This window comes from Lytechinus pictus, chromosome 10 (assembly GCF_037042905.1).
Source record: "Lytechinus pictus isolate F3 Inbred chromosome 10, Lp3.0, whole genome shotgun sequence".
NCBI classification, from domain to species: domain Eukaryota; kingdom Metazoa; phylum Echinodermata; class Echinoidea; order Temnopleuroida; family Toxopneustidae; genus Lytechinus; species Lytechinus pictus.
In genome coordinates, this window is record NC_087254.1 from 13621978 (window position 1) to 13641358 (window position 19381).

Below are 19381 nucleotides of genomic sequence, written 5' to 3' on the forward strand. Positions count from 1 at the left end.
TCGGCAAGTCATTAATTAAACTTTCAATAGACACAATTGCAGAATCTTTTTTACCAAGTAATATTATGAATTTGTAAAATTGAAAAGGACTATGTGTTAAACAAGCAAAAACACAAATATACTTACTGCAGTTTGCTTCATCAGCACCATTTGCACAGTCAACATTTTCATTACATACATCGTTTATAGAAATGCATCTTTCTCCACAATCAAACTGATTTGCAGCACATACTGTTTAAAAAAAAGGAAAATTTAGATAATAGAATAAAATCATATTCAATCTAAAATTAACATTCTTGCTGTTAAAAAAAAAAAGAAGAACCGCATTCTTCATTACTACCAGATTGTAAATGCATTTGCATTAGCATTAAAGAAAGGTTCCCATTTATAAAATTACTATCAAGTCAAGCTTTAAAATTCTTAATGGTCAAGTTAATAGATCAATGATTCTAACATTCTACAGTAATTTTTTTTTATAGAAGAAGATGGAATTTAATCCAGACTAAAACCAGAACATTTAATGGGAGAGTGAACTGTGTGTGATCTCTCATTGACTGTGTGTTATAAGTACATAGTCTTAGAATATACGTTTTCAGATATCTACTAATACTACAGAGAATAAATTGACCTATAATTGTATTTGTATAGAGAAAACAAAATGTTTTGAGAGGAAAAGTAATTGTTTTGCTAGTTGGTAACATAATTATTGTGGTATAAATGTATTAAGTAGTTAATTAGCATGTTATCATTCAAGTGGGTATACAGTACTAGACTACACTAGTATTATGGGCCAGGAAACTGGCGTGTGTGTGTGTGGTTTTGAGTTTTGTCAGACGTGTATCAATCAGATATGATTATTTACGTCTGGGACAGACCTTTAACGTCACCATCCGAAAGACGTGACCAGGGCTCAAACCTCGAACCTCTACATCAATTTGTAACTTCCCCACATAGCTTGGATTACAGGCGCACGCCACAACGCCCAGTCGTATGAGTAATTGAGGACTCGAGATGGCGCTATTGGTTCGTATCTCCTTTAAACAATGGTCATTTATTGTGCATAATGCGAGGGGAGGGGGTGAGGGTGGTTAGCCTAGCAGAAGAATACTCACCGCATTCCGGAGGTTCATCTGTAAAATCTCCACAGTCATTGTATCCATCACATGCAAATCGTTCACTGACAATGCGACCATTATCACACACAAAGGCTAAACAGAATCAATAGATAAATAGGGATTATCAGTAGCTGTGACTAAATCTATTTACCTGTTAATTAACAAAGAAATCAAAAGTTTTTAAAGGGGGAGTCCCCCAAGCAAAATAATTGATTAAGAACAAGCATATTGATGAAAATGTCATCAAAAGCATATTTAAATTACAATAATATGACATTTAAAATTTTGCTTTACTTTCAGTATCCACATCCTTGGCAGTATGCTAATAAGAGAACTGATGATGTCATACACTCACTATTTATTTGTCATTATTTTTTAATGAATTATACAATTGAAGGACAATGTTGCAACAATGAAAATTCAAGGCAGGAATAGAGCTGGCATATTTCAGAAGCAAAATTAAAGAGGTCTTGTCCTCTCAAATTTTAGACTCCATCAGAGTGTGCTTGAACTTGGAATCTTTGTATACACAGAAGTTAGTCTCAATTCATTCCATGGATTTTTCCAAATCACTATTAATGTAATGTCACGCAAGCATGAATAAAGCTGGGATAAATGAATCTACTTTCTGAGGGCCTGCCAACTGACTGTTGAGTAGTGAAATTATACATTTTCTTTTCTTAGCAGAAGTATCCGATTAGCATAACAATGCTTGCGTGAGGAGTGTCTGAATTCCTAAACGATTCGGAATTCACTGACCGAGTTCGACACAGCACAGTACGGACGTCTTATTTTCAACGCTTCTTCCACGTGTTAAACTCTATAGGCCTTATCGTAATAGATCTACGTTTGGATTCGATGTTAAATATAAAATAATGGCGAATCAAGAAATTAACCTCGGGTTATGCCACAAATTAAAGGCAGTTTCAGAAAATTTTACTCAATAATCTGGAGTCTCTTCGCCTTCTTGTAAGCAATGCTACAAAGGAAGCATTGGCTCGTTTAAAGATTGGGCTGGCTGTTTGATTATGTTGATTCTCGATACATTGCCCGGGTCAGCGGAGCTTCTACAACTAAAAAAGGGCGTCGGAGATGTCTTTCGAAAGGTAATAAGGTTCAATATGAATATAATTCTAGACGCCAGGACGAGTTGGATAAGAAATTTGCCTTATTAGAGTAAGGTAAGCAGCGGGCGCAGCCCTTGCTTTGCTGAAGTAAGGTATTGCAGATATAATTAAAAGGAAGAAACATATCAGAAAAGCAGATGAATCTGAAGCAGGTTAGTGAGATAAAGATGAATGAAAATTCCAAACTAGGCTATTGCTTTTGAAATTTATGAACGGTTGTACATAATAGATATGGCCTTATGTTGTTAATGGAAGCTGTTCGTTTTTCAGCGGAATTACTTTATGACTTAATTATGGGAGATTAATCAAATAAATATATAGAGATCATTTTTATATTTTAGGTTGGTCCGCATTGGATGAATACTGATGAGGGAGAAAAGAATGAGGCAAGCTCAGGCTTGTGTAAATAGAAAGCGTAAGTTATTTCGTTCAACAAACAAAGGTTATATTGGGCAAGAATTTTGGAAATTTTCAAGGTTCTTCTACTACTTCCGACAACTTATTTCGTATACCCTTTGGGTCAAGAAATCGATATTCGCTTGGCAGTGTCGCCAACTTATATGTACAAAATAGTTGGCGCGGGTATGCAAGTTGCCTCAGACCACCGACGAACGTTTTGCCTGTGGTAGACATGGGCACTGGAGAAGTTGCCCAGGTATCAGGAAGCAAGATCCCAGCAAGATTCATCCTTCAGAGATAACAATGCTCAACAGAGTTAAATGATCCATTGATCATGGTCAAACTGAGCAAGGTAAATGTCAGTTTTGTTCTGTATTTGACGAAGTGTGGTATTTGAGAACTGAAGAGTAGAATGATCAGAAGGGCGTAGCAAAGGAATCTATTCTTGATTCTACCTAGTCCATAATTATATGTTAAGAAAAGATGTGTTATTTTGGTTGAATTCCACCTTTAACTAATGAACCTAGACATAGATATCACACAGATCAAACAATCTGGAATATATTGACTACTCCTGGTCCGTCAGCGGGCCCTTCTAAATTAAGAAATACAGAAACAGAGCATTGTTGAATTTGTTTCGGTTGGGAAACATCGAGTAACGTTAGTGTTGATTCGACAAGATGTGCAGGGTAGGAGGAAGAATTTTATTTGAGAAATTATGAGTATGATCAATGAAATTCAGAACCTTTGGTTAAAGGTAGATTGAATGCTTCCTTACAATTTGGAAATCAACTGATGCATCTCAATTTGTTGTAGATGTCAATGAACATGGTTACAAATTACCTTACAATAAGATGATAAGTCAGCATTGACATCGATCCCGATTTCGTTTCTGAAGCCATTAACGAATTATTATTAAAAAGGGTTTGGTTGTTGAATCCACCACTGCACCCCATGATGTTACCCCCTTTCAGATTCAATTCAGAGTTCAGATATAAAAAGAGACTGATTCTTGGTTAACGTTATGTCAACTAACACTTGTGGAAGAACACTATTATACTTGAAGACTGGAATGTAGTCATGTCTTATTTAAAACAGGGAGATTTTATGCTTTCCTTTGAACTTAAGCAAGGTTATCATCATTATTACATTTTTCAAGTGCATGAAAAATTGTAGGCTTTAGTTGGGATTTTGGTAGTGGTACAAGGTTTTTCTCCTTTTAGGTGTTGTCATTGGGTTGGCAACAGCTACCTTTGTTTTCATTACACGATTTAAGCCTATCGTTAATCATTGGCGTATAGAAATGGTATTTTCATTTTTTTTTTGTATATAGATGATTGGGTCGTGCTGCTTCCTTTGATTCGTATGATACTATGGTCAAGACGGTGAAAAATGACTTACTTGAAGCAGGTTTGATACCAAATGTTGAGAAATATCTCAATGGACTCCTGTCCAGTGTTTGGATTGGTTAGGAATACCACGGGAAAGCAGAGTAGCTTATATAAAGATTACTGAAAGAAGGATGAAGGATCTTGAGTTATGTTCAGATTCATTTCAAGCAGAATTGCCTGAGGTTTCAGAACGAAAGATCGTAGTTATAGTTGGAAAGATACATTGTATCCAGTGTTTGGCACAGTTACTCAAATTAAAACCAGATTTATGCATCACGAAATCATCCGGAGGGTACATTGGGATAGGACATAATGTGATCAATAGTGATGAATTAATATTCGTGTTCTTCTTCTGGAGAAGAATTTGCATATTCTTAACGTAAACATTATTTCTGCTTATTCAGTTCCACAGACTTTCATCTATTCTGATGCAAGTCCATCAGGCTGCGGGGCCTGGGTTTCTGAGTGCGCAGGCATGAAATGGGATGAGATTGGTTTGAGTTTGAAATGGTTAAAAACTCCACTTGGAGAGAACTCAAGTCAGTAAGTATGACACTGCAAACAGTTGTATCTCACATGAGACATAAAACTGTCAAGGTCCTCTGTGATAATAAAGGAGTAGGATCGATTGTAAATAAAGGAAGTATGATTGCAGAATTGCATGAGATGAGTTTACACATCTTTGAGTTGTGTAAAAGAAACAACATTAGTCTTCACGTTCATTGGGCTCCCAGAGAGGAGAACCGTTTTGCAGATGCATTAAGTCGCATGATAGATTTTGATGATTGGGGTGTGTCAGATGAATTTGTCGGATTTTTGGACAAAATCTGGGGCCCTCACACTGTGGACAGACTTGCGGAAGATTTTAATTTCAAAATTAAGAAGTTCAATTCTAAATATTGGTGTCCCCTAATAGATCATGTTGATCCCTTCTCATGTGATTGGTCGGGCGAGAATAATTGGTTGGTTCCACCTATCGAATGTATAGCATGTATAGGGCAAGTACTTAAGCATCTGAAGGTTTTGTTCTGCTAGGGGGACTTTGGTTGTTCCCTTCTGGCCGTCTGCACCCTTCTGGCCGATTCTTTTCTCTGAACAAAGTGATTTTCGTTCCTTATTCTCTGAATACTTCAAAATTGATAATCCTCAAGGAATTTTCGTTCAAGGCAGAAATAATAATGAATACAAAAAAAAAAAAAAAAAAAAAAAAAAAAAAAAAAACGGTTTGTGAGAGATGGCTGACATGAATGCTGGTATGTAATAAATCCATTGATGGAGGTTAATTCAAAATTATACTGTTGGAATGCAACATGTAATTTTTACACGGCCGCATGGCAGATAGCTGCATAGCTAGGATCCACTTATGCTGCAGAGCAAAGAAGTGGTGATGGAAATTGGAGAATGTTATGATTATGTAAAAGGATAACCATCGTACAGGTTGATAAGGAATTGATATGAGATTTCATTCTCAAATTAGTTATAATTTACTGGCGGCGGAGCTCAGAATGAAGAAATTGGTGATGATTGAAAACATTCAAAGTCTCAAAATTACAGAATTCTTGAGAATAAAATGTTTCAGAAAGTTTTTGCAAGTGTTTTAAGGCAAAAATAAATATTTTCGCAAAGGAAATGAATCCCAAAGCTATTGTTTTGCTAAGCCTTCAAGACGATTGAAACGAATTATGATATGGAATTGTGATCTAATGAATTTCATACTGAAATTTTAGTGAAAATATAAAACCACCTGGTTTGAGGATAGCTGCATAGTTAATGTTTAATTTTGCTGTCATGGCTGTAAAACGTATTAGAAGTGATTAAATTTTGAGAATTTGATAAGAATGACTGAACTTGAGAATTTATCACAATTTGAATATATTGTGTTGAGATAAATATATACCAGCTTATAAGTTTTGTTTAATTTTTCTTAAATCCAGAAATTCTCTTCATGAAGGATATGATATAACTTTGAACAAGGTCTTGACAGCTTCGAGAGCTGATAACACTATGAGTAAATACAACAGAGCGTTGAATATCTGGAGAGATTAGTGTAAGCAAAATAAAGTAAATTCTGACACAGCAGAACCAGAAGATATTAGTCGCTATCTTATTCATTTGTATCAAAGAGAAGCTCCTTATTCGAGGATAGAATCGGCTTTTTACGCCATTAAGTGGCATTTTGACTGCAAGCCAAGGATGAATGTTAATCCCTGTGATCGCAAGTTCATACATATTGTTTTACAATGTTTAAAGAAATTACTAAACAAACCGATCGTTAAGAAAGAAGTTATAACCCCAGACATTTTGAAAGCAGTTGTTGAGAAGTATGGATCTTCAACGAGTCTATTAGATATTCGATTATGTGCTATGATTTTGATTTCCTACGCAGGCATTCTACGATTTGATGAAATGATACATATTCGTAAATGTGATTTAGACTTGTATTTGTCTCATGTGAATACTTTCATCATGAAAAGTAAAACCGATATTTACAGGCAAGGAGCATGGGTTCTTATAGGTGCTACAAATTCCCCACCTGCCCCGTATTAGCTTTGAGGAAATATTTGATTGCAGCGGGGCTTAACGATGCCTCTGATGAAGTATTTCTTTTTAGGCCTCTAAATTACTGTAAATCCAGTAATAGTTACAAGTTAAGACGTGGACAGTTGTCTTATACTAGATGTTTAGAATTATTGAGAGAGGCGTTGGCGAAAGTAGGGTTGAATCCAAAGAGTTTTGGCATGCATAGCCTCCGAAGTGGCGGAGCCACAGCAGCAGCGAACTTTGGTGTTCCAGACAGGTTGTTTAAGAAACATGGTAGGTGGAGGTCGGAGACTGCTAAGGATGGATATATTAAAGACAATATGAAGGATTGTCTTTCAATTTCTATGAATTTGGGGCTTTAGAATTATTTTTATACCGGGTAAATTAGCCTCAGCCTAGTATGATTATACGTATAACTTTGTTAAAGATGGATTGTAGGCGTTCGATGAGATTGTTGAATGAGACATGTATTATTATCATTATACATTTAAAGTTGGTTAAATTGAAATGATTGCGTCGTGTAACTCATTTTCTTGTTTACCCGTTCTTTGATTGACTGAGAGGGGGAGCTATAAGTTTAGCTTGTTTTGCCGTCGAAGCTTGGTGCTCCCCTCGAAACAGGTATGTTTTTTGTAAAGTATATAAATGTTTTCTATTTCAGGTGTTGATGTTGTTGCACTGGTTGTGCTTAAGGATAGTGAGGCGTGACTGAAAATAATTTATTCACGATTGAGAGTCGAATTAGGGAATAAATACATTTTCTTTTCTTAGCAGAAGTATCCGATTAGCATAACAATGCTTGCGTGAGGAGTGTCTGAATTCCTAAACGATTCGGAATTCACTGACCGAGTTCGACACAGCACAGTACGGACGTCTTATTCGGGATGGATATGTGGACGATTGACTGGATGCAAGAAGATAGAGCAAAGAGAATTCTGATGGATGAATAGGCCTTACAGCATGTACAGTACATTGATGAGTTCTTCGAGATCTGAACTCAGAGGGAGGCCTCAGTACATTCGTCAGTAAGTACCGTTCGTGCTGTCTTGCCGTCGAAGCTTGGTGCTCCCCTCGAAACAGGTATGTTTTTTGTAAAGTATATAAATGTTTTCTATTTCAGGTGTTGATGTTGTTGCACTGGTTGTGCTTAAGGATAGTGAGGCGTGACTGAAAATAATTTATTCACGATTGAGAGTCGAATTAGGGAATAAGTGAGTTACTAAGCTGGTCAGAATGTTGCATTATGGGTAAAGAACCTGGTTGGATTTGAGTAGTTAGGGACTTGAGATGGTGCTATTACAATGTTGCTGGTTCATACTGGCTTTAATAATTGGTACAACAATGGGAAAGGACCACATTTCTTTAAGGCATGGGAAAAGCTTTTGATATTTTCACTCTATTGAATAATGAAATAAACAAGTACATGATATATTCCTATAGGTTACGGACATATCACTTTCAGGACACTTTGGTGGAGGTTAATTGTTTTTACCAACATCATTGTAGACTTTCTTCAAGAAAACAAGTTATGGGAAACACCTGGCCATAACAAGAATCGATCGAAGCCCGTAGCTACCCAGTCAGATCGAACAAACATAAAAATATGACTATCTTTTATAAAAAAAACTCATGCACATGTTGGTATCAATAGAGAATTTTCGCAATCACGACAAGGCCGCTCTCTACAACGCAAGTCAAATCACAATGGAGAGCTGAGAGGCTTTTGTTGAAAGTTGGTGGACCCGGACAGCAGATGATCCGAAGATTTGCACCAGACGAACAATTTCAAATATGTCGTTATCCAGAGTCGCGAGACAACGCTGCTGTTCCGATCGCTTCCAGATCACCAACTTTTGACAAAAGCATCTCAGCTCTCCATTGTGATTTAAATAAAATTGCATTTTCAAAGGAATAGGTGCGTTGTAGAATGCGAAAACTCTCTAATAATATAGAATTTCCATTTCTTTGATGCAAGATAAAGAACATAGATAAAATACCTTGTTCAAAGATGTGCCGGGAATTGAACCGCGGACGTTCATGGTGTAGTCAAGTACCTTAGACGACAACTTGGCTATCTACCATTAGCCAAAATCAATTTTATGTTTCATATCGTTTAATATTTCAAATGACCCTTGCTGGTTTAACATCACTCCTGTTGCCTCAGCCACGGTAATTGGTTAACATAGTTAAAGGCAATTTAAAAGCATTATGTCTTGACAGTATCATGTACATTAAAACGTGAAGGAACAATGTACTTACTGCAATCGCTTTCATCATCTCCACTATCCACTACGTCATTACAGAAGCTCCTACGATGCAGGCAGGTGTTGGAAGGACCAGATCTTACTTCCAGAATACCAGGGCAAGCTAGGAGTGCAAAAAAAAAAGCAGCGCTGAAAATTATTATACCTATCTTGCTCGCATGCACAGGTGTTGTCAGCTCTTTAAACTACAAAGTCTGGGGTTCAAATCCCACCGCAACAAGGCGTCTATCTACATTTGCCACTCTCCATCCAGGTGAAGTAAATGGGTATGGGGTAGGAAGGTATTCCTTGATTGCCCAAGCATTCGATCAGAATAGCCATGGGTAAATAATATTCCATATAATGTGCTCATATTACATAATTATCATTATTTTTGCTTAAAGGTCAAGTCCACCCCAGAAAAATGCTTTCACCAAGATGCATTCTAGGAATTAATCCTAGACAAAAAATGTTTGATAAAATTCTCTATGCGTCAGGAAAAGTATATAGCTATAATAATAGTAGGTATTATGCCAGTTTATTGAAAAGCTATTGTGATCATTATTAATGGTCTACTTATTGTCAGTATTAGAAGTATAATTTTTACAATTAGCTTTTACATTATCATCAGTATTGATAACATGTTCATTACAATCCTCAAGGACTGCTAAGCATTATTTTGTGAGCATCATCATTACTAGCATTATTCCATTCAATTCAATTCTGGTTTCAAAAGTGTGAGAGATAAATACATGACCAAAAGTGTGAAGACTCACATTATCATATTTACAAAGTAAAAACATGTACATGTATATCTTTATGACTTATTGTTTCTTCAAATCCATAATACCACCACTACATCGTTACTATTAATTGCATTGTGCTGGAAGGATGTCAATGAAACACTTACCACAATCTTCGTCTGACCCATCAAAGCAATTATTATATCCATCACAGCTGCTTGTCTCATTGTAACAGCCATGGAAAATACCCCCACAGTATAGTTCACCTGGTGGACATTGCACTTAAAGAAAAATAAAGACACGTAAGAGAAAGTCCTCGAAAGGACTGTTGTTGGGTATTCTATTGGATTATATCCTTAGAAGAACCGGTTTTCTCAACATTTCGAGCAAGCGAACTCTACTATTTGTTGCTCTTTGACACTCCTGAGGAAGAGAGGAGAGTTCACATGCTCGAAACGTCAAGACCATCAGTTTCTAAGAACTTTTGTCCAAAAATACCCAACAGTTCTTTTCGAGACTACCTTACATGGTGACACTGATAACTTTTGTCATCTCGTCCCACCACCATGTAAACTTTCAAAACCCTTCAAACCATTCACCTTTCAAATATCATATCTTCATGTTCTTCTACACGATGTGTTTTCAATGTGATAACTTTCCTTGCAATCATGATGAATACGATGCAGTTTGATAAAAGGAAGCCAAAAAATGGTTGTAAAATGGGAACACCCATGTCGTAATTCAAGAAAGTTTGCATGTGTTTGCTCTCTGATACATTGCATACAATCTAATTCCACTCAATGACCAATTTTTTCACATTTCACATCAAATTTCGTCAACTTTTAAAAAGCATTTTAGAACGACATTATAATCTGGAATCATAGTTTATAGAAGTAATAATGAAATCTTAATTGAGAGATTTGATTATTACAAAGAAACATAACGCAATGGCAAAGCAAAAGACACACCATTATAAAAGAGAAAGGAAATAAAAGAATTTTGGCTTCTTGAGTAAGGAACAGTAATATTCTTACAGTCAAATGACTTATAATATAGATCTTTCATTATTGATTACAGAGGACTACTTTTACTTTAAAAAACCCAGCATTATGTAATCCTAATTTAGTTCACTTACATGATTCCCCAGTCACTGCTTCGACGTGTGCAGCCAGAACTAGCTCTGAGGGGGAATCTGTATAAGGCTTCTCTATACTGATCCACATTGAGTTTCCTGGAGGACTTATTTTACCAAAGGTGGCACCATGCTCATCATAAAATGGGATGCCGGAAATCTGAAAGTCATAACGCAAAAAAATAGTAAATATATATATAAATATTTAACGTAAAAAATTTGGACTTGGAAATAAACTTTGTTGGAACTATGACAATGCATTACCTCTCTGCCTCTTTTATATGTATATCTATATATATATACATATATATATATATATTGATATATTAAAAAATGCTATTTTGACATTCTTACCAATCCCTAAATGATTCTTTCTGAAACTGCGTTACCTGGAACAACATGATCAGGATTGGCAGATGTAGCAACATGTTCATTGTAAGTGAACCAACCATTTTCCTTTGAACATAGTTTCATTACGTCAAACCCCCGTTTGGAGAAAGACCGCAGTTCAGATTGCAAACTGCGGTGTTATACCCCATTTTCCATTTGGATCTCCCAAAAATCATTTCCAAGCCCTTATCAACTGCGCTTGGCCAGGTAATCCAGGGGTAATCCCTGGTAATCAATTTCACCTCCACAGGCCAGTATATGAGCGTTGAGCAAAGGACGAAAAGATAAATAACATCTGTGCTATTACGTAAGACTTCTCTGCCTGTAGTAGGACCTTCGGAATGGAATTATTGTATTCGATATTTAATCACATTTTTAAAAGGCATATTGTATTCAGTAATCCAATGTTAGTTCATTTTCAATTTCGAACGAAGAAAATCGACCACGAAATAAGGAAAGGGCCGCGCTCAGCACTGCGCATGCATCCCATCGTGTGTGGCCCCCTGCTGTGACTGTATATGCCGGGCTGTTGTGTTATCTTTGGACCGACGTCAAGAAACAGGTGTTATGATACTTAAATTGCTTGCTTGGGGCAGTTAGGGTTTGTCGTACTTGGAGAAGAGAATTGATGAGAAGGGAAACTGGGGTATAGTGTTCTCAAATGGAAGTTTTTCGTCATGAAAGGAAATTATAAAATCACTGACACTATTGGGTTAAGGATTGTATTCACACATAGAATTTGACTGGCATACAAATATTTTTTAGATTAGATTATTTCTAGAAATAGATGATTTCTAGATAGATGGTGCTATATAATACCTCTTAACGCGCGAAGCGAGTTGATGAGCGGTTATCTCAGGTCAGGCTAGCTGGATAACAACATATCCCGCCAGCAGTACGTTAACGGGTGTTTTACAAGAAGGGGGCCTGGTCAGGCGAATTCCTTTACCGTGGCGGAGATATGTTGTGATGCCAAATATGGTATTTGTTCAGACATCACAAGGAGGCGTGGCTAAAAAATGCTACGTCGCATTAGCCGATGTGGTTATTTCTGGAGGGGGCGAAATCCAAATTCTAATAAGTTAGCATTCTTCTTCGTGGAGTTGATTGGAAAGCATCTTTCATCTCAATTCACCTGTTTTGGGAGGCGCGTCCTTGTTTGCTTAATGCACCCCCCTTTCCCCGCTTCTAGCTTTGCATGGATTTTGTAAATACAACATGGTTTGAACTCTTGCACATCATATTGTGTTGTGGCGGCGGGCTGACGATGAGTCATCCCGTTTGGCGGCATTCCATTTATTGCCACACCACATTATAATTCTTAACTTATTTTGGGCTTCCTGAGATAATAATTTTCATTCATTTAGACCAATTTCGTAGTTTGATATTCCACTCCTCAGGTTATAATGTGAACAGGGCTTTGTTTACCTGCACAAGCTCGTGTTGCAAACGGAATTTTACGTTTCCCACATATTGGCCAACATGACAAACTGGTGCCTTTGTCATGGATGTGGATGGACTGTTTTAATTGACAATTGAGGAGATTGGTTTGTTTTTTCGCATATGACATATCTCAGGTTTATACATCTATAATCATTATGTTTTGATTGTTGAATAATATTATTTTGGCTTTATTTGACAACATATCATTTCGGTATACATCATTTGGAAGATGCTCTTCGGAAACAAATTTTATTAAACTCCACGGAAACTGCACTTACTCGCCTCTCGTGTATTTTGTCTGGGTTGAGATAAATGCCTATTATTAGGTGGTCTGTCATGAATATGAATGATCACCTTTTATATTCGTCAGATTTTACTTTATTTATTTCTATTGCCAAATTTTGTTCCCACTTTATCTCTAAATCGGGCATGTCAATTTTCTTGATTTTCATGTCATGTATGGACATCATTATGGACATGTGTAACAAAGCTTTTCAAGGTTATCAAATCATGATGACGTCATCTAGGCGCCATTTTGTAAAATTAAATGATTGATGGTATCATCGCAACAAATCATCAAAATTCATCCATATTTGCATATCAAGTTCAGGTGACAGGTCATCAGGACATGTCATCAGAGGTCATGCAAAGGTCATAAAGCGCACGTATGCGCGCGTCCAAATTTTCAAATACCCAAATTGACCGTGGTCAAGTTTGGGTACGTTTCAGGTCATTTTGAGCATGTCAAGAATTTGCGCGCGCACAGGTATGCGTGCGCGTTCTTGCACCTACCATCGGTATGCATCTTCGAGTCATCATTTATTTTATGTCTGTCCATTGTCCATTATCTTCTGATTAATTTGATACCTCACTCAGCCTCTTACATGTACGACCAATAATACGGGAATGCGCGTCCATTCAAATTTGCATTACTCGCGCGTGCAAACTCGCAAAATAAGTCATAAGTGGGCAAAAATATGCCTATATAAAATTCACTGTAGCTCTTCAGGGTGTCCGTTGACCCCCAATTTTTCCTCACTCTTGGATATAGTCAATATCTCATCTGAAGATTTTGTAATTACGTCAAAATTATGTTAGAAGTGAAAATTACACATTTTCGCAATTACATCACATATTTATGCATATTTGACCGTATCTTCGTTATTAGTGTTCAGTTTTCTTCCAAATTTTGATATGATGTAGTGAAGACAATTATCTACAAATAACGTGGAATAATTTTCATTTTCGACCACAGCATCAATGTGTTATGACTTGTTTAATTTTTTTCAAATTTTCTCTTGGCCTAATTTTTGAGAAATCTTTTAAGGAAATTTTTTTTTTAATCAATTGTACTGTCTTGCTGAAAATTTCAAGCCCACTTGCTTTGCAGTTTTTTTATATAGGACATTTTTTGGAATTTTCCCGGAACTTTTTTAGGGGTCATTTTAACATTGTAAAATATCATTTATGTATTCTTTAGTAAACGCTGCAATATTGAAACGCTCTTGGGTTGCAAAATTTTATTTCAGACATTTTGCGGATTTTCCCAGATTTTTTTATTCGGTCATTTTTAAACATTGTGCAAATTAGTTAATTACGCATTTTTTTCAGAAATTTTACAGGAAAATTGCCTGTATTTGAATCTTTTACATGACTTTTTTCATTTAAAATCATCCAAAAAAAATTACAAGTAAATGTGAAAGTCATACACAATTAATGGATCATGAAAATTCTTGACGGAAAATTTTATGTAAATATTTATAAATTTGCGATAATTTTGCAAACTTTTACAAAAAAAACTTTCTGCATAATTTTTAATAAAAAACATCACCAATGAGTTTTAAAGTGAATGCTGTGGTATTGTAGCATTTTGAAACTTTTCATTAAAAATTATTGAAATTTAGCATAAATTTTGAATAAAAATATTTAAGATATTTTTTTTCAAAAAGTATTACCTATGAATTTTCAAGTCAAATTCAGTGAAATTAATACCCATTGACATTGTGAAAATTCTCGCTTGAAACTTAATTGAAATCTAGAAAAAAAATTGCGGACAGTACAACAAATTTTGGCATAAAAAACATCAATAATGAACAACTGTCCAGTAAAAATTAGCTGCTGTGAAAATTAAGGCGCCTTTCATTGAGCAATTTTGGAAAGCAAATTTCGGTAAAATCGTCTTAAATTTTTAAGAAGTTTTCATGGCGTTTCACGTGCCTCAAACTTTATTTCGTATTTACCATCTTGCATTATCACCATCATTGATTGTCATTACCACATTAATAATCACTTTAGTCATGGTCAAAATCTATTCCCATGATGTCTTTGATCAAGATGATCAAATAGATCATATGTAAATGAATCATTTTATACAACATGAGCCGACACTGAATGGAAAATCATGACAGACCACCTAATCCGTCCTCATGACAAATTAAAATCTATTTTTTTTTTACTATCTTGCGCACGATCAATTATAAGAATTCTCATAAATAATAGTTAAAATATTGCAAAATATTGCAAAATAAAACAGATTATATTTACTTTTTTCATATTATATCTATCAAATCATATCCGTCTATCTATCCGCTATCTATGTTATAAATCTATCTATCTTTCTGTCTATCTATCTACCTACATGTACAATGTATATCTATCTATCTGTCTATCTATCGATCTCTCTCTCTCTGTCTAATATATATATCTATCTGTTTAAATATGTCTATCTATCCATCTATCTGCCTGTCTCTATCTAAAGTATCTATCTATCTATATGTCTGCCTGGCTATCTATCTATCTATCTATTTCTCTAATATATATCTATCAGTTTGAATACATCTACCTTTCTACAGTATATCAATCTATCTGTCTCTCAATTATTATGTATGTTTATCTATCTATCTTCTATCAATCTATCCACCTATATTTCATATATCATCCAATCCATCTATCTATCTATCCGACTATCCATCTATCTGTTTAAATATGTATGTCTATCTGTATGTCTATCTTTTTATCTTTCAATCTAATGTCTATTGATCTGTTTAAATAATTATGTCTGTTTATTTGTCTGTCTATCTAATATCTATCAATCTATTAAATCTGTTTAATATGTTATTCTATCTGTTTATCTATCAATAAATATATCGATATATTTTCTGTCTGTCCATCTGTGTATATATAATATCACAATCACCATTATCATCATCTTATTTGTCATCAATCATTATTATCATCATCCTCATCGTAATTTTTGTCATCAATCATTATCTATCTATCTATCTATTTATCTATCTATCTATTTATTTATCTATCTATATATCTATCTAATGTCTATCTGTCTACCTATCTAATATGTATTTATATGTTTATATATATATCTCTATATCTATCTATTGATCTATCTGTCTATCTATATATCAAGATATAATTTATCTACCTTTCTTCTATTAATCTATCCACTTATCATTTATCTCTCCATCTATCTATTTATCTATCTTTCCTATGTGTATCTGTTTGAATATGTATGTCTATCTGACTGTCCATTTATCTGTCAATCTGATATCTACTCATTTGTTTAAATAATTATGTATGTTTATCTACTAGTATTTATCTTTCTACGACAGACCACCTAATTCGTCCGCATGACGAATTAAAATCTAGTTACCATACTATTTTAACGGCAAACTTCCATCATTTCACCATAGTTCAAGAAAATTACTGGACAAGAATAAGTAAAAGTAGTTCGGTAAATCAGTATAATTAAGCAAAATCTCAGGAAAGGGATTTGTATCAAAAAGTGATTGAATTCAGATTCACATATACAAACTTACCCACCAACAGATCAATATAAAAAAGGGGCCTTCAAATGGGAATCAACATACTCATCACAATGTCACACGTGCATTTCGTGGCACTCGTTCCGTCTCACACACTAACACCTACGTTAACATTTTCCTATTAAAGGGGGAGCAAACTGACCAATACTATGTGTGGTCTCTCATTGACTGTGTGTTATAAATAACTAGTCTCAAAACATACTTGTACCTTTTGAGATAACTGTTGATAATACCGATAGTGAATTATCCTGCAATTGAATACTTATAGGGAAACTAACATAATTTCTAGGAGGAAAGTAGTTGTTTCAGTATATGAATGCTTTGAGTAGTGAAATTGTGAGTTATCACTTAGACAGGAATGTATATCATTAGATTACACTTCTCAGAATGTTGCATTATGGGTTAAAAACCAGGTCAGATTTGAGTAGATAGGGACTTGAGATGGTGTTAATCCAAGGCTGCTGGTGCGTACTGGCTTTAATAATTGGTACAAACCTTGAACAGAACACTGCTCTCATCACTGTCATCTAGACCGGTGCCAATCATGAGCATGTGTGATGCTTCAGTCACCAAACTCAATACATCTACTACGATCTGCCAAGGGAGCGCAACTTGTATTGTCCATACCATTCGGAGAGGCAAAGATGTCGTAACAAAGCGTGGATATCCAGGGCTTTGAATAGTAGCTTTCTCTCCGAGGTTAAGCGAAATAGTTTCCAAAGGACCTGATTAAAGACAGTAGAGAATTCCTAGCCATGTATTAATATATGCAACTGCTTGGTTCAGGTTATAATATTCAGCCATAAAAAATATTTAATGACAGTGTATTCAAAAGATTTTGGAAAAATATCACTATCATTAGGATGCCACTGCCCCAGAATCCCCCCTGCACTGTTAAGTAGTTAATATTGACATGAAACAATGGAAAACTATGGCTAAAATTATTGCATGATAAACTGATAACTAGTATAAATAACATAAGCAGATAAAAAATATAAATATATATAAATAATATTAACATGAAACAATGGAACCCTATGGCTAAAATTGTTGCATGATAAACTGATAACTAGTATAAGACATAAGCAGATAAAAAATAATTTCGAAAATCTGTATCCAAAATTTGATTTAACAATACAAATATTAAAAATCACGATGGTAACATTATTCATAATGAATGTTAATAACAACACTTATAATGATAAAAGCAATATAATAATGCCAAAACTAAATCATTTAAAATAAATATGTGTAAAGTGCAATTTTCAAGTGACTCAATGATTGAGGCTAGTTTGAGTTGAAAAGAAAGTAGAGATGGAAAGGGATTGAGGAATAAAAAGAAATAAGGCACAAGCATCAAATAACAGTGTAATAAAATTTTATCATGTTGGAGGGTAATTTCTTGCTCATTCCTTGAACACGAAAGAGGGTTAAATTTTAATCTTACAAATTCAGAATGCTATTGATATGATATGCTGCAATATCATTGTGACTTCTCTTTTAACCATAATACCAAATTTTGGAGGGATTAAATTGTTATCATATAACGATAGAATGTTAGTAATTTGATATGCTGAAATATTATTGCAACTTCTATTCCAACTATAATAAGTAATTCAATGTTCTATAATTTCAAAAAAAAAAATCTGAATTCAAGATATTACCACAGTCCTGTTCATCAGTAAAGTCAGGGCAGTCAACGATACCATCGCATACCTTCAGCGGAACAATCAGTCTGTCACTACCTTCACAGCTAGTGATGCCTTAAAATTAGAATTTCAAAGTAAAGTAAAGTAAATGATTTGAGAGGATGTTAACGGGGTAATAGTGTGGTGCACAGTGCTTTGTGCTGTTCTGGGAAAAGCGCTATCTAGTTAAACAAGTGGAATGCCTCTGGCCGTCTCACCTGCATCACGCGATTCAATATAGCAGCAGTGCTGATTTTGAAAACTACTATAACTCGCACAAGATGTTCAGTGATACTTGGTTACTCTTATTTCCACGTTTTATGAACTAGATCCATAAACTTTTAGAGTTATGATGGTAATTCTACAGATACCCCCAATTCGGCCAAAGTTCATTGACCCTAAATGACCTTTGACCTTGGTCATGTGACGTGAAACTCATGCAGGATGTTCAGTGATACTTGATTAACCTTATGTATAAGTTTCATGAACTAGGTCCATATATTTTCTAAGTTATGATGGTAATTCAACAGAGTTGAACAAAGTTCATTGACCTTTGACCTTGGTCATGTGACCTAAAATGCGCAAAGGATGTTTAGTGATACTTGATTACCAGTACTCTTATGTCCAAGTTTTATGAACTAGACCAACACACTTTCAAAGTTATGGCGGTAATTCAACAAATACCCCAATTTGACCAAAGTTCATTGACCCTAAATGACCTTTGACCTTGATCATGTGACCTGAAACTTGCACAGGATGTTCAGTTTTACTTGATTACTATTATGTCCAAGTTTCATGAATCAGATCCATAAACTTTTAAAGTTATGATGGTAATTCTACAGATACCCCCATTTGGCCAAAGTTCATTGACCCTAAATGACCTTTGACCTTGGTCATGTGACGTGAAACTCATGCAGGATGTTCAGTGATACTTGATTAACCTTATGTATAAGTTTCATGAACTAGGTCCATATATTTTCTAAGTTATGATGACATTTCAAAAACTTAACCTTAGGTTAAGATTTTGATGTTGATTCCCCCAACATGGTCTAAGTTCATTGACCCTAAATGACCTTTGACCTTAGTCATGTGACATGAAACTCAGGCAGGATGTTCAGTAATACTTGATTAACCTTATGGCTAAGTTTCATGAACAAGGTCCATATACTTTCTAAGTTATGCTGTCATTTCAAAAACTTAACCTCAGGTTAAGATTTGGTGTTGACGCCGCCGCCGCCGCCGTCGGAAAAGCGGCGCCTATAGTCTCACTCTGCTATGCAGGTGAGACAAAAACTAGTTAATATTATCATTATTAAAGGACAAGTCCACC

The 19381-nt window shown here is 35.2% G+C and overlaps 1 protein-coding gene across 2 annotated transcripts in view; it reads right to left on the reverse strand.

The window, feature by feature from the left end:
* Positions 1–19381, reverse strand: part of LOC129270205 (uncharacterized) — a 72440-nt gene that overhangs the window by 18411 nt on the left and 34648 nt on the right. For both annotated transcript variants that reach the window (XM_064105367.1, XM_064105368.1), the window contains 7 exons: positions 18028–18126; positions 16859–17088; positions 10695–10851; positions 9727–9840; positions 8833–8940; positions 1113–1208; positions 127–231 (listed from right to left, as the gene is read on the reverse strand). In XM_064105367.1, the coding sequence (XP_063961437.1) occupies positions 127–231; positions 1113–1208; positions 8833–8940; positions 9727–9840; positions 10695–10851; positions 16859–17088; positions 18028–18126 (909 nt within the window). The remainder of the gene's footprint in view (positions 1–126; positions 232–1112; positions 1209–8832; positions 8941–9726; positions 9841–10694; positions 10852–16858; positions 17089–18027; positions 18127–19381) is intronic.